The 23,836-nt window shown below is 37.9% G+C and overlaps 1 protein-coding gene across 1 annotated transcript in view; it reads right to left on the reverse strand.

The window, feature by feature from the left end:
- The window catches only part of CTNNA2 (catenin alpha 2), a 1,364,056-nt gene that overhangs the window by 1,006,560 nt on the left and 333,660 nt on the right, over positions 1–23,836 (reverse strand). The window contains exon 4 of the mRNA XM_027846144.1: positions 13,481–13,647. Within this exon, the coding sequence (XP_027701945.1) occupies positions 13,481–13,647 (167 nt within the window). The remainder of the gene's footprint in view (positions 1–13,480; positions 13,648–23,836) is intronic.

Here is a 23,836-nt window from a genome sequence, read left to right on the forward strand (position 1 = left end):
ATAATAATCTGGGCTTTAACCTGGAAGGGAGAGATCACTAGAGGAAGGCAGGTTTAAAGAAATAAACGGGGGTGAAAATAACCACCTGCATGCACAGTAACGAAGCTGGGCATTGATGTTTGTCAAAAAGATAGTAAATCAATGAGGAGAACCTGACTTAAATTGGGTGTTGTCAAAGTCATAACTTTTTTGTGTGAAAAATAGGCACAAAGTAAAAGTGTATATTGGCCAAACCAATATATGGTAAGACTAGATTTATTTTTTTTCTTAAATTTAATAGTATCCTATTTTTCCCAATTACACATAAAGACAATTTTCAAGACTAGATTTCGGATAGATTTTCATGTGCCCATAAACTCACCAATTCTATGGTTTTAAGGACTTACTTTGCTTTATCTTTCCTTTAGTTAGAGCAATTTTATAAAAGATACTCTTGTCTATATTCTTACAGTCAGTTATATATATATATATATATATATATATATATATATATATATGTATTTAAGAGCCCACTATGTGCTAGGCACTGTCAATATGTATATTGAAGTAACCATAACATGTGGGCAGTAGTTGGGGGAGGAAAGAAAGGCTAAAAGCTAGGCATTGAACTAATTAAGGAAAGAAGAGGAGTGATCTGGATGTCGGTGCCTGGATATCAGTGGACAACAGCCACTAGATTTTGATTGGGTGATAGATATGGATTGAATGAACCTCCAAAGAGAATAGGATAATGAGTGATGAAGGCAGAGGGAGAATCTTAAAGTGGCTATGGGGAGCACAGATTATTCCACACTTGCCCCATTTTGGCCATTGAGAAAGGGAGAGTGAGTTAAAGAAAGAGTGGCCAGGGAGGCTGAGTCATCAGGAAGGAGTCAGGTCACAGTAAGAATCATAAAATGAAAGAAACGAGAAAGGAAAAGGTCTAATATGAAAGCAAAATTTTTGCTCATGGAGCAAATCATACAGAGAGCACAGTGGAAAGGAAGTGTAGCTTTAGGGTGTGACACTGTAAGCATTGAGTTGAGGAGGAGGGAAATCAGAGAGCAATCATTGGGGGATGAAGAAAATAATCTGTAAAAATGGCATCCAGATTTTCAAGATCTCTGGGATAGGGAAACTGGTGGGAGCTTGTTAATGATTCCCAAATGAGTTCATGAGAGGCATTAACATCAGTACGGGTTTGGCCTCAGGGTGGTGTTCTCTCAAGGTGTTAGGCAGCTCAGGCTAGGGGTCTAGTGGTGGGAGGTGACTGACATTCATTTCTCTCCTATTCCTGAAGGCAGGCCAGGTCAGAAGAATGACAGCCATTAGAATGGCATCTCTGATCTCCTCCAGGCAGAAGATGGAAGACTTGCCCCTACTTTGGGAAAGAGAACACAGAGCACAACCAAGTGCCCCTCATGCTGGCAAGGGAACAGTACAAGGCACAGGCCCCTCCTCTTGGTTCACCCATCTGGAAAGGTAAGCTTAAGGAGATTTGGACAACATCAGCAAGGACTATTCTAATCCTGCTTAGACTTGCCTCCTACTCATTCCATGCTACCATGGCCCTGTAGAGTTTGTTAAAACCATATCCTAAATTGGAAAGGGATTTCATAGCCTTAAAAAGAAAATAGAAGAAAGCAATGGTGTCTATTTCCATCCAATTTATGAAGACAATGCATAGCTTTCTATATGGTAAATACTAGTGAAAGAAAGAGAAAGAGAAACAGAGAGAGAGAGAGAGAGAAAGAGAGAGAGAGAGAGAGAGAGAGAGAGAGAGAGAGTCCTGCACTGTTAATGGGCTCATGATGGTTATTTGAGTATTAATTCTCTCTTTGGGACACAACAGTTGATTTCAAGGAAAACAGAAATAATTATTTCTCAAAGGCCCATAATAACGCCTATTTTAATATAACAACATGTTCTACTGCTTGTTAATGAGAACCAATTTCAGGACTTTGTTTCATTGTGATGCTCATAACTTACTGTTCTCATTAGTTTTCAATAAAGAAACCAGATGCTGGCTTTGCATTTATGTTGGTTTATTCAAGCCCATTTTGAAAAGAGAACACTAACAATGGTTTTCTGTTTATATAAAAATATGCTCATAGTCTTAGACATCTTAGACCTGAAGGGAACCCTTATCCCAATAAATTCCTTTGACAGAAAAAGAAACTGAGATCTGAGAAGTTTCAGTGGACTGCCCAAAGTCCCACAAACGGTATCTGTTAGACTCAGTCACCTAAGATGAGTGCTGTGCAACAATATCCATACTCCTCCCTTGTTACAGGGATGTCAGAGACCTTTTGGTAAAGTAATGTTGAAAAAAAAAAAAGAACTCTTTAGAGACTTTTTTTAGAGACCTATTATTTCTCAATAAGAACAAGACTGCACCAAACTCACCGTTCTCATGTTACTCAAAAGTGGATAGTATAGTCACTCTTCTGTTCCTTTGGAGAGAATATTTGTGTATTAGCTACTATTGAGTCAACTAGGTGGAATATTAGCCAGGGTGCTGGACTTGGAAGTACAGAAGACAATCCCTAGAATCCTGCTTCATGTATTTACCAGCTGTGTGACCCTGGGCAAGTCATCTAACCTTTTCCAGTTTTAGCTTCCTCCTCTGCAAAATGGGGATAATTATAGTGCCTACCTCACAAAATGATTGGAAGGATCAAGTGAGCCAACATGTGTAAAGCATTTTCCAAACCTGAAAGCGCGACATGAATGTGAGCTGACACACAGAAATTTATCGTGTGATCTATGTTTTTTTTTCCTTGATATCTCCTCCATCCTGGACTTTTAGTTAGTTTTGTAACCTAAGAATTTGTCCCTACACATTTAATTTCATTCGAGTCCATTGTTTTGGATGCTGAGTTTCTTAACCATATTAATCATTCCTACTTAATGCTGTCATTATCCACAACAATCCCACACATATATACAGCTTGCTTTTTATCTACAAATTTGAAAAGTTTCTCCACGGTTTCTTGCAGGTTACTCATAAAAATAGTGGACAGCACAGGACAAAGGGCAGATCCCTAAAACATTCCAAATGGAGACCATCCTCCAAGTCAGCATTAATCAAATGCAAACTCTTTCGGTCTGGCCATTTGACCAGTTTTGAGTCTGCTTCATCATGCTATCATGTAGCCCATCCCTCTCCATGTTATCCATGCTTTACTGAATTTCTACCAGTCTAAATACTTAATCATGAGAAGGATATGAGATGAGTCTAGAATGATGTATTCTGGATGAAGCCATGTGGGCTTTCATTGATCACCCTTCAACTTTGTAAGAACTGGGAAACCACGGCTTTAAAAATGAACTCTAAGTGCCGGGAGTACAAGTCAATTGTACTGACCTTTACTTTATAGACTCCACTCTCTTACTTTTTTTTTGTTTTTATACACTGAGAAATTGTCCCATTCTAGTTCTTTAACATCTCTTTTCTTCTCCTGAAGACTATTGACATTGGTTCAATAATTACATCCTCCATTTCTGTACCCCCAACTATAGTTTGCCTTAAGCCAGTGATTTGTGGAAGTCATACTAAATCGAGAGTCATGTCCTGTCTCTGACATTCATTCCTTATGTGACCTTGGACAAGTGACTTAAATTTCTCTGGGCTCTGGTCCACTCATCTTATAGCACATTTGGAGCTATAAAAATTTATCAAAGCTCAGTGTAACCTTGGAGTTACTATACCTTTCACAAGAAAAACTTGACCTCAGATTAAAACCTTGTGTGAAACCCTCTGAGATTTTGAAAACCATTATGAGTAACATACAAAAAACTCAAGAGATCAGGGCCTTAGACAATAGATCTGGTACAAAGCCAATTACAAGCTGGGTATATGGGTAATTTCAGGGTGTGCTTCTTGCCTTAACAACTTGGGATTTTTCCACTGAGCTTGTGTGCATTGTGAAAGTTCAATTAAATTCCTTCAGACTGAAAATTAAGACATTTAATAGAGCTAAAGGTAAACTCTTAGACTTCAGTTCAAAAAGTCACTTAATAATATGGTTAGGTGTCTATTTGTCAGAGTTTTATTGAACCAAAAGCTCAATATGACATTCAACAAACAAAAAATACCTCTTGGAAATTTGTCCTGCATTAAGAGATAATGAGATGCCAGGAAAAAGAAGCTGATAGCCCTCCTGTACCCTGTTCTAATAAGGCCACATCTATCACATTCAATTCTAGGAACCCTATTTCAGGAAAGGCATTAATAAGCTCAAGTACGTATAGGTGTAGGCAACCACAATGTAAAGGGTCTTTCATATGAGGGTAAATCAATGGTTTGGGGAATGTTTATTGTGGAGAAGAGAAGACAGAGGGGGAGATCATAGCTGTGTTTAAGTACTTTAAAGGCTGCAGCATGGAACAGAGAATAGATTTGTTCTCTTCGTATACAAAGGGCGAAGAAAGAGCTAGGAGGAAAAGCTACAATGAGGCACATTTGGGTTACATGTTGGAAAAAAAATTAAAAATCAATTAGAACTATCAGAAAATGGGATGGCCTCCCTAGAGAGGAGGCAGTGGGTCGTCTTTCACTGGAGATTGTTAAGTACCAATTTGGTGTCTTCCTGGGAGGGTAATATTAATGTGGGTATTGATTCTCAGGGCTGAGTTGGCTTCGATGGCCACTAAAAGTCATTCAAATTCAAAAAGTTTGTGTTTGGAACTTGTTCTTTCCAAAAATGATACAAGCAGAATACGGAATATTGGGGAAATGACTCCAAGTCCTTTTTCCCCTAAACCAGGCTGCTTCTCATAACAAATATAACTTCACTCCCTTTTTTTTGCTATATCTTTCTCTAGTACAACGACCTTTATTCTTGTGAGAGAAAAAAAGAAAGCATCTGAAGCATTCCAGGCATCTGGACTTCATTATATACTCACATAAAAAAGTTGGTGAAGGTACATAGGTGCAATAAGATAATGTATGCAAAACATGGTAAAGTATGTAAAACTGTATTAAAGCTAATGATGATTATGATAATTATATTGTACTTATATTTTAATAATAAATATATTATTACTTAGAATAAGATAATATATGTAATAAGGTAAAGTATATAAGACACTTTACTAACTTTAAAACAAATGATAATGATGATAAATAGATCATCATCATTATCATCATTATTATTATTACATTTCCTAGCTGCCTCCCTAGGTTCCAATGCTATTTGACAATATATTCCTAAAAGATTTAGCTCATCATAAACTCATTGGATTTTTCTGGAACCATACTACAACCAAATATCTGGCCAGTGTGTGTTTCATAGGAATAATAATAATAACTATTAAAATGAAAATGATGATGATGAGGAGGAGGAGGAGGAGGAGAATGATGAGGATGATGATGAGGATGAGGATGATGATGATGATAATAATGTAAACTCTATGAAACACAAACCATCATATACTTGGGTATAGTACAGTTCTAGAAGAATGTGATGAGTTTATGATGAGGTCAGCTAAAGCTATTAGAGTTTCAGGAGTATACTGTCAAACAGCACTGGAACCCTAGGCAGGCAGCTAGGTGATGCAGTAGATAGATCTACGGACATGGAGTAAAGATAAGTTCAAATCCAGCCTCAGATACTTGCTAGTTATATAATGTTGGGCAATTCACTTAACATCCCTGGGCCTCAGTTTCCTCATCTATAAGATGGGGAAAATAATAATAATATCTACTTTCTGGGGTTGTTGGGAGGATCCAATGAAATTACATGTGTAAAGCCCTTTGTAATCCTTAAAGTGCTATAGAAATGTTAATTACAATTGTCAGTGAACTCATTCAGTTATTATTTGCTCAGAGAATTTGGGCGAAGATTGACTTTCATCATAGGAGTTTAGCCATGCTTCATACAATCCAAAGGTTAGCCAGGGCTCACCGATAATCTCTTTTATAGAAACAGTGATTTCCCTGAAGTAAATTGAGTCACTAAATGGACAATTCTTGAAGAATACATCATGTCCTGCTACACAGACCAATGAGATCAGGCATTGAGTTAAAACGACTATCGCTGAAATCAAGACCAAAAAAAAAAAAAAAAAAGGAAAAGATAGTGTAGTAAAAGTCCGGGTTGAGCCCCATTAATTACCAGGACAATTTCTAAGTAGGGAAGATGATGTTAACATATGGCCTTGAAGGCAAGGTAGGGGCCCTCTGAGAAGGTGGTCATACCTCAGTCATCTCCAGAGGAGCCCGTCCAGCTGCACTAATCCTATTAACAATGGACAGAAGCAAGGAGGATGCAATTTTGCCAATGGCACTCCAGCTTCTGCGGAAGTCAGCGCTGCCATGATCACAATCATCTGGTCCCTTAGAACCTCAGAAAGATCCTTCTGAGACCAACAAGCAATATGAAAAAAGAGCTGCCGAGATGTTTCCTTCAGCATATGGAGCACTGAACAAACACCACCAGTCTCGTGAAAACAGCCTTCCAAAAACATGCGAGAAATGAGATTCTGGTAAATATTGTGGCATCTCACGTCACTCACTGCTGCCAGCCTGCTGGCCAACATTCATAGGAACCTACCATCACATATCATTAATGGCACACCACTAAACAAGCAAGGGAGCTTGTCATTAGAAAGGTCATTAAAAGTATAATTTTGTAATATCCTAAAAGATATTTGACAACTGCACTAGGCTTGGGATCTGGCAGATTTAAAGCAAGCATGGTTTCACACAAAGAGTCATGAAGTCAGGAAATACTAGGCATCTGATCCCTTTGCCACTCCAAGTCTCAGCTTCTTCATCATTTTTTTTTCATTCATTCATTCTTTCATTCAACAGACACTTAATAAACACCTAGAAAGGCACCGCACTAGCATTGGAGAAGAAAAAGCTGTATTGAGCACAGGACCTTCATTGAATCAGTTTACAGCATGGAGTATGTGGGTAGGGCACTAGATCTATAATTAGGAAACCTGAATCTTCATACTACCTCTGATACTTACTGGCTGTGTGACCCTGTTCTTGTCACTTAACTTTAGTGGCTGAGTTTTCTCAGCTGCAAAATGAAGGAAATGTCTTTCTAAGGTCCTTTCCAGGTACAAATCTATGATCTTATAATTCTATGACAAGCTAATGAGGGCAAAAGTCATGCAATTAATTGTGATGTCTGGAATAATGAGATGAGTGAAAGGTAAGGGCCCTGTGAAATACTATGAGATAAGGAGGCAGAAGCCATCCTTGCTTAGGGTGGGAGAAAGAATAGTAAGGGAAGGCATCATGGAAGAGATAGTATCTGAGTCAGCTCATAAAGGAAGCAAAGGACTTTGGGAGACCATGATGAAGGTGGAAGGGAATTCACTTCAAATAAAGGGGGATGATATTAGATGGAACATGGAAAAATGATAACAGGAATCCAAGAATAATCTAATTTGGTTGAATGAAAATAGATGGGGGTAAATAATATGAGACAGATTAAAAAGATAAATTGGGGACAAGAGCATAAGGGGCCTTGAATGCAAGGATTGAGAGAAAAACATAAAATCCCAAATAGTCTGAGATAGATCAGAAAAGTATTTTGGGGGCAGGACTGCAGAGGTCTTTAAATGCCTAGATCAGGAGAAAAACAACAATAATCCCCAATCATTTTTCGGAGTCATTTTAAGGATCTCATTACACAGTTCTAACCAAATGTGATATTCATGTCCTATTGCTATTTTGCAAAATGGGCACGATGTATTTGCATTTTCTCCGTCATAGGGTTGTTGTGTAAAAGGCACTTGGGGAAAATCGCAGACCTGTAGGTATGGTAGTTATTTATTACTATTCTGAACCTGTTCAGCAAAATGTCTCTGTTTTCTACTTTGGCGTGCTTGAAGGGAATCTCTAGGAGGAGTCTGCATCCTCAGCACTGTCTAGCACAACACTTTGCATGTTGATGCTTAATGTACATTTTGGAACAATGAAATGAGGGCAGTGTTATTTGTAGGATAAACCATATGCATATTTACTATGGAATACATAAGTGCCCATATGCACTGCCTTTATGATGGCTAAAATTAACAATATAATCTGATTACATTAATTCAGAGCAGGCAGATTGTAAAAAGATCTGGGATTCTGGCTGCTAATTGAAATGCAGAATTGCTCAAAATGCCTGAAGTATGACATATCAATGGAGAGTCCTTAGAAAGTCAACTGATTTTGATACACACCAGGGGGCTAGTGTGTAAATTACCATGTGCAACTTGGACAATACAAAATGATTACAATTCCATATCTGGGGAGATATTTGACATGTAAACCGCTACTGTGGTCTTATACTGGAGGGCACAACTTGACATTTGCCTTATGAAATTGATTCTGCTTTGTGAGTATCATTTATTGTTTCAGCTTCCTCTGTATGAGTTTTCTACCTAGGTCAAAAAAAATCACTTTAAGTCTCATTAAATCCAACCCTCAAACTCATTTACTCAATAAAGATACAACATAACAGCCCCCTCCCAAAAAAAACACACACACAGACACACACACACAAACAAACTCATGGAGATTCAGACAGTTACTGACAAAAGGCAGTTACAATGACCACTTGTTGGGGCAAAGGAGTACAAAACTCTTAGCCTGAAATAATACTTTCCAAATGGAACTTGAATAAAAACCCAGGAAGGTACCCAGAGGCAAGTAAATGGCATGTGACCATAAGACAAACATTTTGATGATGGTTTACAAATCTGAAAGAACATATGTGTGAGTGCATGAAGTTAGGAACCTTACAGTGAAAAGTGAATTAAAAAAAAAGAAATTCAGAATGAAAAACCATGAATGACATTAGGTTTGGAGGCCACTGGCTATTAAAAGTGTATTGGCTGTGGAATATATAAATAGACTCTGGCTTAGATGACGATCGGTATTGGAGTACCTCAAGAATTTTCCCCTGCTTAAAAGAGAAGTTTTAATATTTTTATCAACGTCTTGAAAATATAGATGCCACACTTATCAAATCTCCAGATGACATCATCTCGGGAGGCTAGAGCCAGGATCTAAACACACTGGATGCTAGAGTCAGGATCCAAAATGATTTAGAACCCCGGACTGAAAGACGGAAGACTAAAGTTACACATAATTGGGCTTCGACATTCATAAGCATAAGATAAGGGAATGTGTAGAGGCAATATACACTATACAATTTTAGCATAACAAAAATCTCAAGATTGTAGAAAATGTATTATGAATCAATCAGTAGAGAGGTGTTTAAAATATAATGCAATTTTAGCATATAATAATAATAACTAGCATTTATATAGTGCTTACTATGTGCTGGGCACTGGGCTAAGCACCTTACAAATATCATCTCATCTGAATCTCATAACAACTCTCTGAGATGGGTGCTATTATTATCTCTATTGTACAGAGGAGGAAACTGAGGCAAAGAGATGTAAGCATCTGAGGGTAGAATTGAACTCAGTTCTTTCCAGTCCAGACCTAGCACTGTATCCACTGTGCCACCGAGCTGTCCCAGACAGAGGAATAATCCATTCCTGCTATACGCTGTCACCACTGGGACAGAAATGGAGTGCTTTATTTGGTACTGAGCACCAACTTTTAGGAAAGACATTGATAAGTTAAAGTATCCAGGAGGGAAAAATCATTATAATGGACGGCAGCATGAGGATCTGTTGAAGGGACTAAGGACGCCTAGCCTGGAGACCGGAAGAGTTGGGGGAGACATGATGATCATTGGCACATGCTTCAAAGGCTTGGAGATTCACATAAAAGAAGTGTGAGACTTGGCGGTCAGCCTGTCCACAGCAGGTTTAATTAGTTACTGCAAGGCAGATTTTTGACTTGGTATAAGAAGAAATGCTAATGATATTTTGACAAAAATGGAATGGGCTGCTTCAGTAGGTAATGGGTCCTATTTCACCATATATCTTAATTAAAAGACTACATTCATGCTTGTTGGAGATGTTTGGAAGTGTTCTGGGTGACCTTTGAGATTCTAAGAATTTGTACACTACTTACATTGGGAAAATAATCTAGAGTTTTATTGTTTTTGTTTTTGTTTTTTTTTTTAAACTGGAAGGAAATTTGGAGGTTAAATCTAGTCCAATCTTCTCATTTACAAATAGATTACTGGATGAACAAATTAAGTAACAGAATCCCAGAAAAGTGATTTGCACAAATCTATGCACACATTAAGCAAAAAAGCTCAAATTGGAGCCCATGGCATTTATTATCACAATTGTAATGCAATACAAAATATTTAAAGGCAGGAATCTTTGATTTGGTAAAATTATGTAAAATTCATAGCATCCCAGGGGACATAGGAGACATTTTCTTTAGTCTATATAAGGTAAACCAATTTTTAAAAGTATGTTCAAGGTTCTACTTATTGAAACATATTCATCATAATAAGTTCAGTCATTTTTATTTTCAGGTGTGTTCACACAAATATAAATATTTAAACTTGTTTAAAATTAGCAATCAAGTATGTAACTGAACTATTTGGTTCTTTATTTAGAAAAAAACCATCAATTAGTACTATACACTGCTTTCTGCCCAAAAGATATGTAAAGTTTTTTTTTTTCTTTTTCCTCTATCCAAGATAAATCAAATATAGATAAAGTAAAGAATAAGACAGGGAAAGTGAAATAAAGAAATAGGATATAAGGAATAGAAAGAGAGTAAGAAAAAAATGAAAAGACAGGAAGAAATTATGTTCATATGGTATATTCTTTTTGTATGGGATAGACCCTCTCCTTCCCTAAAAAAAATACAAATTAAATAGAAAATGATGTTTTATCTACCTATCTATCTATCTATCTATCTATCTATCTATCTATCTATCTATCTATCTATATTCCATCTTATGTTTGTTACTCTGTGTGTGTGTGTGTGTGTGTGTTGCAAAGTGCAATGCCATTCAATTATTTCTGTTCCCAAAGTTTCAATGGATGTAACTCCAGCGTAGGTTTGGCATAGCCACTTGTAGTTCTGGAATTTAGTCACTAGATGGTGCCACTCTACTACAGCTCTGTTACTCCTGTTCGGCATCCAGCTTCACAAAGGTGTTACCTAATCCAGGCTGGTACTTGACAGCCTGACAGGGTTACTTAGTATGGCTAAACTGACCTTTCTATGTATTTGCAATAAGTATGCTCTCTCAAGCTTTTGCATTTGGGAAGACAATACAAGTGACTCAATGTACCCCAGAAAGGACAGTCCAAATCGGGCAAATTCCAGAAGCAGAGTGACAGTCAGTAATAACCTCTATACTGACAATTCTAGGGATAAGTTTAAAGGTAGTCTCCATATTTGGGCCATAAATATGGGACACTGGCCTTTTCATTCAGCCTCCCTCTCCACCCCATGACTGGTCCCCCAAATACACGCACACACACACACACACACACACACACACACACACACACACTGACACCAGGCTACCAATCTTAGCAGACTCAGACAGAAGGCAATTCCATTAATACCATTAATATTCAACTGTAGATTCCTTCCCATCCTCCCCACTGTTGGGTTGGGGGGGGGCATGATATGAGCACAGGTGACAAGCCCATGAGGGGAGGAGAATAGTCCTTACATTCTCCTTGAAAGGGTTAAGTGGGCATACATCCAGAGTGATACCACAAGCCTGGCCCCCAAAAACATGGGCACTGATCTCTTGCAAAGGTAAGGATCATTAGGGAGGGGACCACACTCCATATTCTTCTAGGTTCATTTCTTCAACTCCCTGTGCCCATAATAAGGACCATTCCTGTGATCAGGGGACCCAGCACATTGATTTGGGTGAGACTTTCTTGAATAATAAGAACTTTAGCTAGATATATGTTCTGAAAAAATTCTCCAAAAGTGAGGAAAAATTAAATCCATAATAAAGTTGGTTTTATTTTGTTTTCAGTATCTGAAACTGTGTCTTTATGTGTTCCAAGAACTCCCTGCATGGAAACTCCTTGCACTAATGCAGATATTTAACTTATAACATTAGAGCATTTGTTGGAATAAGTTGGGCAGACTTAACAGTGAAAGGCTAAATGGATTGCCCAGACCTGGGCAGCTAAAATGTGTCAGGAGTCCAGACTTCAACCCAGGTCTTCCTGACTCTAAGGCTGGCAATCTACCCATGAGGACCTTCTATTTCTCTAAGCTGACTGGGAGGCAGATGGGGTTAACAGAGAGTGTGTAGACTTGGATTTAGGAAGAACCAGATTTGGATCCTGCTGTAGACACCAGCTGCATTCCCCTTCTGATTAGTGGTGTGACCCTAGGCCATCTCCCAAAATGTGGATGCCTCACAGCATCATTTCCAATGGAAATAAAAGGTATACAACATGCTTGGCAAGCCTTAAAGACCTATATAAATGTTAGCTATGACTCTTAGTATTATTAGCCATTATTTTCACCACCCCTCCAGAACTCAGAGGTGGCCCATGAAAAGACACCCCTTCATCACTGAGCCTGAAAATATTTAGGTTAAAGGAAGTCCTCTTTCCTGCCGGGGCTTATTCAAGCTGATGGCTAGGGTGAAGTTTCTCACTGATGGTTTGCTCTGACATACAGGGAAGAAAGTGTCTTCCACCTTAGGACTCAAGAGTTGCCTAGAATATGAAGAGGTTACATAACTCATCTATGGTCAGAGATGGGACTTGATGCCATACCTTTCTGACTCTGATGGTATCTCCCCCCTCTCACGTCAGTCTGCCTTTCTCCTTAATAACATTCTGATTTTGCAATGAGATAAAAAGAAACCAAGGCTCAGAAAGTTGAAAGGATTTGTCCAAGGTTTCAGAGTTTGTCTTAGGTTTAAACCCAGGTCCTTTAATTCCAAATTGGGATGTCTGTGATCAGAAATCTAGGCTTTTAGGGCTTTTTATCAGCTTGCCTAAAACATGGGCTAGAGGAGGTCCAGGAAAGACAATTGAGGCAAACTATCATTCGGGAAGAAGCCCAGTCCTAGGGAATGCTTCACTTCCTAGATCTGCCTATGGAAAAGAGAGAGGGATGGTTTCTGTCATTTCTGCCTGACCAACCTCAGGCTTGGCCTCTGATACTTAATTCCAATACAGTCTGAGCTTAGCTAAAACAAACTGGGTATAGAGAACCATTGGGCAAGTAAATAGGAACAATTGACAGGCTAACCACTAGAGCTAATTTTGAGTCTGAATCTAAGAATGAGACACATGAAGTTTCTGGTCCATCTTCTTCTCTGTAAATTGCTCTCAAAAACTGAAGTGAAAAATTTGCTGGTGTTACCCTGGATGCCAAAGGGAAGACTGAGCTGTGTTTTCTTGAGAATGAAAGTGGTTTTCTTTTGTTGCTGTGTATTTAACAAACAAAAAACCTGAAAAGTTAATAATGCCAGATTTAGAGGAAATAACACAAAACCAAGGGGCCACATCATATGATAACCATGTGCATCTCCAGAAGGCAGTCACTGCATGTTTAATTGCCATTACATGGCTCAAAACTGTCCCCCACACAAGAGAGATTTTCAAAAGTCATACGCACGATTTTCAAGTGAGATAAAAGTCTCATGACATCGGCCATGTCAGCTAAAATGAGCAAACGAGTAACAGCTGAGAGCAGAGCTCGGGCAGCTCGCACCATGGTGCCACGCTTCACTGACGAACATGGGTCATCAGCAAATTCTGAAGAGGCAATTCTCATGGTTTCACCTACAAGACAAAAGACAAAACAAGGATTCATCAAGACCTGATTATGCTGTCGTCTAAAATGATGATGCTGATAATAACAATAGTAATAAGAATTATTATTTCAAAAATCAATGAAAAATAGATTGTTGCTGATAGAACAATGCTGATGATCCTCTTTGAACCTCAACCATCATGAAATCTCTTGAAGGAGTTAATTCTCATGCTATACAGACCTTGAAAAATCCTATTTGTAGTTCCTGTCGACCACAGATGGGGGATTTCCTAGACTGAATTCATTCATAAAAGGTATTACTTGTCTGACTACATAACTAAAGGGAATCTTAGAAGAGACAGAGCCACAGAATCATAGCATTTGAATAAAGTATGGGATGTCAGCAGCGATCTAAGTTCAAGCCATATGCAAAAGGAATTGCCTACCATATATCTTAGAAGTGGTTATCAAACCAATGCTTGTAGACCTCAGAGGAGAAGGAACTCACTGCCTCCTGAGGCAGCTCATTGCACTCTGGGACAGCTCAAAACACTAGAAAATTATACCTGACATCGGGTCTAAATCAGCCTCTTTGCAACTTCTACCCATTACTCATGGGGCAACGCATCGACTCTCTGGGGACCAAAAAATAAAGTCTAATCCTTTCTCCACTTGGCAGCCCTTCTAATAAAGGAAGACAGTTAACATGTCCACAGACTTTTTTCTCCTCCAGGCTAAAATACCTGTTTTGTTTTTTATGTTTTTTTGTTTTTTTTACAGCTGACACTCACATGACATAAATCATAAATCCAAGGTGTTCATCATTTTGGTTATTTTCCTTTGAAATTTCTCTAGCTTTTAAAGTAAACTGAAGTACCAAGAACTAAATGAAATAGGACACACAAGAGCTGAAGAGGGTGTACTATCCCCTCCTTATTACTGGAAGTTAAAGCTATCAACACAGGCCAGGCTTTCTTTAGCTTTTTGGCCACTACATCAAACTGCTGACCCACATTAAGCTTGCCATATACTAAAACAAAAATGAACATGAAACAGATCATTTTCAGAGCACCTTTTATATAGTAATGCCTCTTCCTTCTTGTTCTGGTAAAGCTGATTTTTAGTACCTAAGTAAAAGATTTTTCATTGATCTGTATTGATTTGTGTCTCCTTAGGTTCATCCCAATGCTCTAGTCTGTCAAGATTGTGCAAATTTGATAAACATTTCATTCATATGGCCATTCATGTGATTGATAAAAAAGCACATTGCCAAGCACAGAACCCTAGGGTGCTCTGCTGGAGACCTCCTGCTACTTTGACTCTGCATGATTAATAACCATGACCTGAAGGCTGTCATCAAATTAGGTCTGAATCCATCTAACTGTCTTATTGTCTAACACAGTCATGTCAAGCAAGCAGCTCTCAAACACCCACCTTGACCCAGATAAAAATGTAATAAATAAATAAACAGAAATAATATATACAAAATAACTAAATATATTGATTTTATGTTAATTAAAATGTTAATTTGAGGTTTTCTAAGTCAAAATATGGCACTCTGGGAGCCAGTTCTATTTGAGTTGGATACCATTTGTCTAGTATACATACCTCCATATTCTGTAAGAGAACAGTATAAGATATTTGACCAAGGTCCTAGTTAAAATTTTGGTCAACTCACCCCTCAGGGATCTCTTAACTTCCTAGGTTAGCAACCATGTCAAAATCAAAAAGAAGCTTAGTCTGCCATATTCTGGTTTCAATGATGCTCTGCTGGATCTTGGCAATCACTCTCTCCTATTCTGGGTGTCCATCGACCATCTATCTCTTTGATGATCTGTTCTAGAAGTTTCTCAGGAATTAAAGAAAATCTTACTACACTATTACTTGTAGTCTCTGTTATTATGTCTCTCCTTCTTCTCGGTATCTATTTCCTATTGGTCATGTTTAATCTGTCATATAATCATCCCATTTAAGACAAGAATATTGGGGTCCACATAGAAAGAAGTGAAGTGACCTGCCTGCCCCAGTTCACATGGGCATTAAATGGTAGGGCCAAGACTTTAACTGAGTGTTTCAGATAACAAACCCAATGTACTCCCATTACATTATGATGCTACTGATCCAATAGGAACAGAGAGTGCATTTAGATTATTTTTGCCATTAATGTAGATGAATGCTCATTTTCTCGGTTTCTGTCTCTGCCTCTCTCAGTGTCTCTGTTCTCTCTCTCTCTCTCTCTCTCTCTCTCTCTCACGCACGCGCACGCGCGCGCGCACACACACACACACACACACACACACTCTCCATTTTGACTGACGAATTCTACTTATTTGCACCTGGCCATGGTGGTGGTGATAGGGAAAAATTAATGAAGCAGTTGTGAAAAGTGGAGGAACTAAAGCTAACTGGTCGAGGGGACCCGGGTATTGCCTTCATCAAGACTGTATTCTATCTAAAATCAATTAACCAGACAAATCTCCTTATGCAAATTTTCTTGATAGTTAATGGTTGAAAATTCCTCAAGCAATGTAACATTAGGAATGCATCAATCCTAAATAAGCTACCACTTTAAAAAATGAAGAGAAATGAATATCTTTCTTTGGTTAGTTTGCAGGTCTTGAATGAAATTTGTCATCATCACATGGCTCATTTTGTTGTGTATTCCTGTGCAAAACTTTTGACATTTTTGCAGTGCATCTGGATGCAATGAAACAATTTTAGTGTGTGCTTAAAAGAAAACACTCATCCTCATGATGATGCTATTTTAGATCCAGGAAATGTGTCGATGTATATGAAATATATTACACTGTTGGATTCGAAAGGAAACTGCCATCTACAATGGCCACATTAGACTTGCAGATTGGCTCAGTCTTTATGCTCAACACAAACAACCTCAAGTTTTACAGCCCATACGAAACTTAAACATTCATTACTGTACTGTCAAAAAGGCACATTGGCAAGATTTATCTGGTCCTAAAGAACCAGAAAAACTTTAAAGGGAAGGCAGGTAACTTGGAAATAGAGATTTAAGCCAACAGCAGTCTCATGCATCAGATCAATTTTGCAGATATTCAAATAAAGCCTTCCACAGAAAAGCAATAAAAGCGTCTCCCACCAACACCCTAACACACAGGTATGCTCTCTGTCTCTTTCTGTGCATATCTCTCTGTATCTGTCTTCCTGTTTCTTTCTCTTTCTCTGTCTGTCTCTGTCTGTCTGTCTCTCTCTGTGTGTCTTTCACTTTGTCTCTGTATCTGTGTCTCTCTGTGTCTCCATCTCTGTATCTCTCTGTCTCTCTGTCTCTGTCTCTCTCTCTCTCTCTCTCTGTCTGTCTTTTTCTGTCTCTCTCTCTCTGTCTCTGTCTCTTTCTCTCCCACCTACTGCATAGTGATATGCCTTGAAAGGACAAACTGGAAAGAGAGGTAATGCTGAAGTGTGGCCATAGAATAACATAACTTAAAAGTCTGAAGGAAGCTCATAGAAGCCAACTAATCTAAACTATATTGGAACAGCAAGTAAGCCAATCTATAATATTCACAAGTAGCTGTCCATTCTCTTCTCAAAGCCCTCCAATGAAGGGGGAAGGGGGAACCATGATTTCCTGAGGTAGCCTATTTAGTCTTTGAAAGATAGTTCTAACTTTTAAAGAAGATTTTGCTTACATTAAACCAAAACCTGTTCTTTTTTATTTCCATTAATTGGTCATTTTCTGTCCTATGAGAACAAGGAAATTTAAAATTCATTAAAATAGTTATTAACTACCTATCATGAGTAAGACGCTGTGTTGGATGCAGCCCATAGCTAATCTGTCTTTGATTTGATAGATCTGACTAAGGTCATCACATCTCTTGTAAATATTCTCCTCTCCAGATTAAGTATCTCCAGTTCCTTAAAGTAATCCTCATATACCTCGATCTCTAGTCCAAGCTTTGTCAAGAAATAATATAAGCACCTTGAGATTAGGAATTGCTTCATTTCTACCTTTATTTCTCCAGTGCTAAGTACACAGTAGGTAACTGATTTAAAAAAAAAAATGTCAGTTGATTGAATGGAATTCCAACAAGTATGTTATCTATGGCATCAGTTCAGTCATTGAAAAGATTCTTGAAGAGCTGTGTGTAAGAGACTCTCTCCAAGCTGGTACTGACTCACTAATGACGTCTCCTTGAGTTTTGTTAGTCTATTCAAAATCCACCTAACTGTACTACCACATAACCCATAGATCTCCACTTTAGCTCAAGGCATAGCATAGGAGACTTTGTTAAATGTTTTGTTGAAACCTAAATCCTATAATCTAAAGCCTTTCTGTAATCTAGTAGTCTAGTTACTTTGTCAAAAAAGGAAATTAAATGAGTCTTTCATGAGCCATTCTCGATAAGATCATGCCTACTTTTTTGTGAGCACTATTTCTCTCATGCATGTACAAACAACCCACTTGAATTTTGTCAAGAATAGAATTCAAGCTCACTGATTTTAGTTTGTAGAATTCACTCATTTTTTCCCCCTGAAAACTAAGACATATGCCTCTCTCTAATTTTGCATAAACTTTCCTATGCTCCAAATTCTTTTAATGCGCACCAATGGTGGCCTGGAAATCAAACTGTCCAGTTCTTTCAGGATTCCAGGATTTTGTTAACTTAGGAATCGTAACTCGAACTCACTGCATGAAGCTAGATGCTACCTGATGAGCTCCACACTTTTCTTGGGCTTCCACAAAATACTAGCAGTTTTTTTTTATTTATCCTTTGTAGTTAAAAAATCATTTTAAGAAAAAAAGAAGTAAAATAAAGAATAGAGTAGGTTAGCTTCCTAAACATTGTTCATTGTCACCAGCACAGTCATCCCTGGTTAAAAAAAAACAAAACAGTCCCATATCTTTTTTGATGTACCTTTTGTCCCCTAATATGGCCAACCCCAGCTCCTTCCCCTTTTCTTATCCTTAATTATTGTCACCTTCTGGTCATTCTTAATTTATTGCTTCTTAAAAACATTTTTAAGTTATTGTCTATGTCTTTGATATTTTTTAAAATTCATCCTTAGGTATTCATTCTTGCTCCATCTTCTATATATTTACAAGGATACTATTAAAGCTAAAATTATGTGTTCAATTCAATTCAATAAAATTTAGCTGCTAAAAAATTGGTCTCATATGTTAAGGATAGTCAAAAGATTCTTTTGGAAAAATCAGTACAAATGTTGACATGCTATCAACCAATCCCAAGAGAAAACATTGATGTGGATCTTAGGTTTAGGTTCCCCTCCCTTTCCCTACTTCGCCCCTACTACAAAGAGCAGTCAGCTGCTACTGTAATTAATTGAAACTCTGAATATGTGTTGATGCATAAAATAATATTAATAAGAGCATAATTGGTATCCAAAAGAATAATACTAACTGTGGTAAAAGATTAAATGTGATAACCTATGTAAAATACTCTTCAAACATTAAAGTAGTGTATTAACTACTATATGCAGATTCTGGACATTTCCTCTGATTGTCCCACAAGCCTTGATTACTCTTCCCTCCTCAACTCCAGTTCTTGGTTTCTCTGGGATCCTGCAGGTCTCAGCTAAAAACCTCACCTCCAATAAGAAGTCTTTCTTTATTTCCCCTTAATGCTAGGAACTCTTTGTCTGTCAATTATTTTCAATATATTATGTACATAACTTATTTGTACAAAGTTATCTGCATGTTGTCACCCTCGTTAGACTGTGAGCTCTTTGAGGGCTGAGGCAGTCTTGTCTTTCTTTATGTTCCCAGCACATTACCTGGAATATAACAGGTGCTTATAAATGGTTGCTGATATAATAATACCAAAACAATAATACTCAATAGGTCCACCCATACCATAGTGAAGTTTCACAACATTCTAATGTAGGAGAGAGACATTGGTTATAATCTACTAATGATGATATTACAACTTTTCATTTTTGAGGGAAATTTTGTATTGAATACACTTGATTTCTGGAAGAGACCAGCCTTCCCCCCCCAAAAAAAAATCTAATATAGCAAAAAAGCAAGCTAATCTAATCCTACTGCCCCAAGGAATACAAGGCTGAAACAGACCTAATGAACCGGGAGAACATCCATTTCACTAGGAATCTTTTTTTTTCAGATTCCCATATAAAACTGATAAAATGCTCACATTAACAGAAACACAGCCATTGAAATAGAAACACCAAGCTAGAACCAGAAATACTATGCTAGAACTCAGTGATTAAGATATATGTGAGGATGATTTGACTTAATTACCTTGAAAAATCTATTGATTCTACATATAGAAAATTGATTCTAAAAAGGTGAGTTTTTCAAAACCAATAAGATTTCAAGCTGACCAAGACATTATTAGTTCTTGTTTTCTTATAGGCTTGTGTATGAGCAATAAAAAAGAGAACTCCAATTTTTAAAGCAAACTTAATAGCTATACCATACTCAGGCAACAAGCATTTACGAAGTACTTACTGTATGTCAGGGACAATTTGATGGGGAGTGGGGGGCAATGTTCAAGTAACTATGTATCTATATGCTATATATACACATGTATGTGTGTATATATACATACATACATATTATCTCTTAAGAGATATCCAAAGCTGTAAATCACTTAAAAATTAAATAGAGATGTTATCTATGAATCCATATATAATGGGATGAAGTTAGGGAAAGAGGAAGGACAAAATAAACTTGCTTTGCCTATATATGCTTTCCCTTTCAAACAATACATGTGATTACAGACCAAAAATTAGAACAAATTTCTGGCAAATAAGTAGTCATTTATATGGAAATATTATGAAAACTGGCAAAAAAAAAAGAGTTCATACTGAAGGGCTAAGAGCGCTCATTAAAACAAGAAGGCCATTCTCTACCCATCCCAAATCCTCTCCACCACCACTACCCACCACAGGAAGCATTATTTTCTTTTTCTTTATTTTTTTAGTGAGGCAATTGGGGTTAAGTGACTTGCCCACAGTCACACAGCTAATAAGTATTATGTGCCTGAGTACAGATTTGAACTCAGGTCCTCCTGACTCCAGGGCCGGTGCTCTATCCACTGCACCACCTAGCTGCCCAGGAAGCATTATTTTCATTTATAACCCAGCAAGTGAGAGAATATGGTTGGGGTGGTTCAAGTATGTATATGGGCTTTCAGCTAGTGCTAGTTTCTATTGCTATGATAATTAAGATTTGATAATACAAATGATCAAAAGAGCTAACTTATTATAAGAATGTGAACATGTGTGTTTCCAAAACTAGCCAGCTTTTACACTAGGCTTTGTACTGAGATTTCTACTCTTTTTCATTCCTTTCATTTTTAATAGAGATGCTCAGATAGGTCTATACCATCACTGAGTTTTAATATGGTGTCAACTATAAAGCTAATAGGGAGGAAAGGTGTTTGTGAGTGTACAGAAGGAAAAGAGAAAAAAAAAAGAAGGAAAAGAGAGACAATGAGAAGCTTCCAATTTTGACAGTTCAGATATCAAGAGGAAACAAAGAACTATAAAACTTCAGGATAATGGCTAATGAAACCCTTTCATTTGACAAAAGAACAGAGAAGATAACCAGAAGAAAGGACAGAAAAAAGAATGGGTAGAAATTATGAGGAAAATGAAGTGAAAAAAGAAAAGAAAAGCCCTAGTTGGCTATTTATTCTATATACTAAATCTAAATCCATGTATACCTAATACTAAATCCATGTAGTGAACTTAATTCCAACCCAATAATTCACCATCAAATATCTCAGAATGTTCAGCTATCAGATAATTCTGTGATGTGATAATAGTTTTTCCTCATAGGATTATAAATTTAGAGCTAGAAGGGATATTAGAAGCTCCTGCACTTCACATATGAGGGAACTGAGGCATAGAGAAGGGGATTAATTTGTCCCAAGGCACTGTGGATATTTGAATGAATGAATGAATCAATGAATGAATGAATGGGTAAAAGCTTCCCCTTTGACCAAGGAGCTAATAATTTGGAAAAGGGGATAAGACATGTAAATACATTACATATGTATTATACCATAACTATAATACAAATTAGATCAAGATTAAAAGGACAAAAGGGGAAAAACAAAGTAGCAAGAGAGAGTTAAGAAAGGAGGAATGGCTCACAGAAAATAGCCAGGGGAAGCTTTATGGAAAAGGTGGCCACTGAACCAGGCCTTGAAGAAAGATTTCAGAAAGCAAAGTTATGGAGGGATTTGGTCTCTGCCAATAAGAAGAAATGACGGGACAAAACGAGGTACTTCCAAGTTCTCCATTTGGGTGGAAGTTTTCCATTTAGAGTGTGTGAAGGGGAGTGGTATAAAATCAGATAATTGGCAGGCAGAGTGTGAGAGACCTCAACTCTAGGATAACATGTTTTGTTTTGTTTTTTAATTTTCTTTGACAGACTATGAGGAACCACTAAAATACTTTGAACAGGGTAATGTCATACCTAGATCAGAGGTTTAGAAACATTTCTCTGATGATGAGTGGTGTGAAACATGAATTAAGGGACAAAAGAGCAGAGGCAGGGAGGCTATAATCACAATCCAAATAAGAAGTTATGATAGCTCTATTTTTCCCTTCCTAATCTCTCTCCAAGGATCGAAGGAAACAGGTGTGTAAGGGTATGGGAGTGGGGAGCACAAGGTATACTGTTCTCAATTTTGTCTCACTTTAAATTCTCACAATCAGGCTCTGCTCCTCATTAGCCTTTCAGAGATACTTTGATACACCCAGCTTAAATAGACTCTCTTCCCTATGGTCAATTCCTGAGAGCAAAGAACTAATCGGTTTAAGTTAAAAGAAAAAAGCTGTATTAGAATAGTTGCCTGAGGTGTCATGGCCAGCTGCCCTACTGCGAAATGCCATGCTCATCCAGTTCCCTAGTAATCATATTATGTTCCTTCAGCAGTAGAGATAGAGCCCTGGTTTGGGAGAAATAAACACTGTCACAAAACTTTTTAAAGGACAATTCAATAGTTGACAGTTGTCATTTCTGAAACAGCTTATCATTATGATTAATATTTGGAATCTATAAGGCAAGGAAAATGGCTGAAAGTCATTTACAGTCATGGTTATCTAATTCTCAAAGCATGCTTACAAAAGTATTCGTTCTCATTTCAGCCATAAAAATATTGAATTTTAGAGCCGTAGAAACCCTACCAACTCCTCACCAGATGCCTTCATTTTGCAGATGAGAAAAACAAAGCTAGGAGCTGCACCATGACATACCTATGGTCATATCGCTTTTGTCTGACAGAGTCAAACAACAATCACAGTCTCTTGATTCTCATTTTAATGGTATCTCCACTATGAGAAGGGCATATAGTTGGTACAGTAGATAGAGCACTGGGCTTGGAGTCAGGAAGATTAATCTTCCTGAGTTCAAATCCAATCTCAGATACTTACTAGCTGTGTGACCCTGGGCAAGTCACTTAACCCTGTTTATATCACTTTTCTCATCTGTAAAAATGAGCTGGAGAAGGAAATAGCAAACCACTCCAGTATCTTTGCCAAGAGAACCCCAAAATGGCATTATGAAGAGTCAGGACAACTAGGTGGTGCAGTGGATAGGGCACTGGCCTTGGAAAATGGAAGACTCATCTTTATGAGTTCAAATCTGCATCAGACCCTAGCTGTATGACCCTCGGCAAGTCACTCAAACCTGTTTGTTTCAGTTTCCTCATCTGTCAGATGAGCTGGAGAAGGAAATGGCAAGTCACTACAGTATCTTTGCCAAGAAAACTCCAAAATGGGGTCACAGAGAGTCACATACAAGTGACTGAACAACACCCCAGGCATGAACAGCACTTTTCTATTAAGCCCTTTACATTTCTAAGAAGGCAAAGAGAATTACTTCAGTCTGCCAGGGATACTAGATTTCATCTGTGTGGGCCCTCTCTTCTCTGACATACACTAGAACCTGGTGGTCTTTAGGAACTGAGGTTATGGAAAAAAGTAAATCTTGAGTAGTAACCAAATGTCCATTGATGAGTTTCCCCAAGCTATGCTTGGACAGCATCATCACATCTATGCTTCAATTCTCTCTTGCTTGGCAGGGATCTCCCTCACTTTGTATGTCATGATCCTCTTTGAGAATGAAGGACACATAGCAACCTCTGTGAGTAGTAGTAAGAGCTGCTCACTAGGGACTCAACTGGAACTGGTCAGTTGGGCAACATAGCTTCCTTCCTTCCTTCCTTCCTTCCTTCCTTCCTTCCTTCCTTCCTT

This window comes from Vombatus ursinus, unplaced genomic scaffold, assembly GCF_900497805.2.
Source record: "Vombatus ursinus unplaced genomic scaffold, bare-nosed wombat genome assembly UNPS02015066.1, whole genome shotgun sequence".
Taxonomy (NCBI): domain Eukaryota; kingdom Metazoa; phylum Chordata; class Mammalia; order Diprotodontia; family Vombatidae; genus Vombatus; species Vombatus ursinus.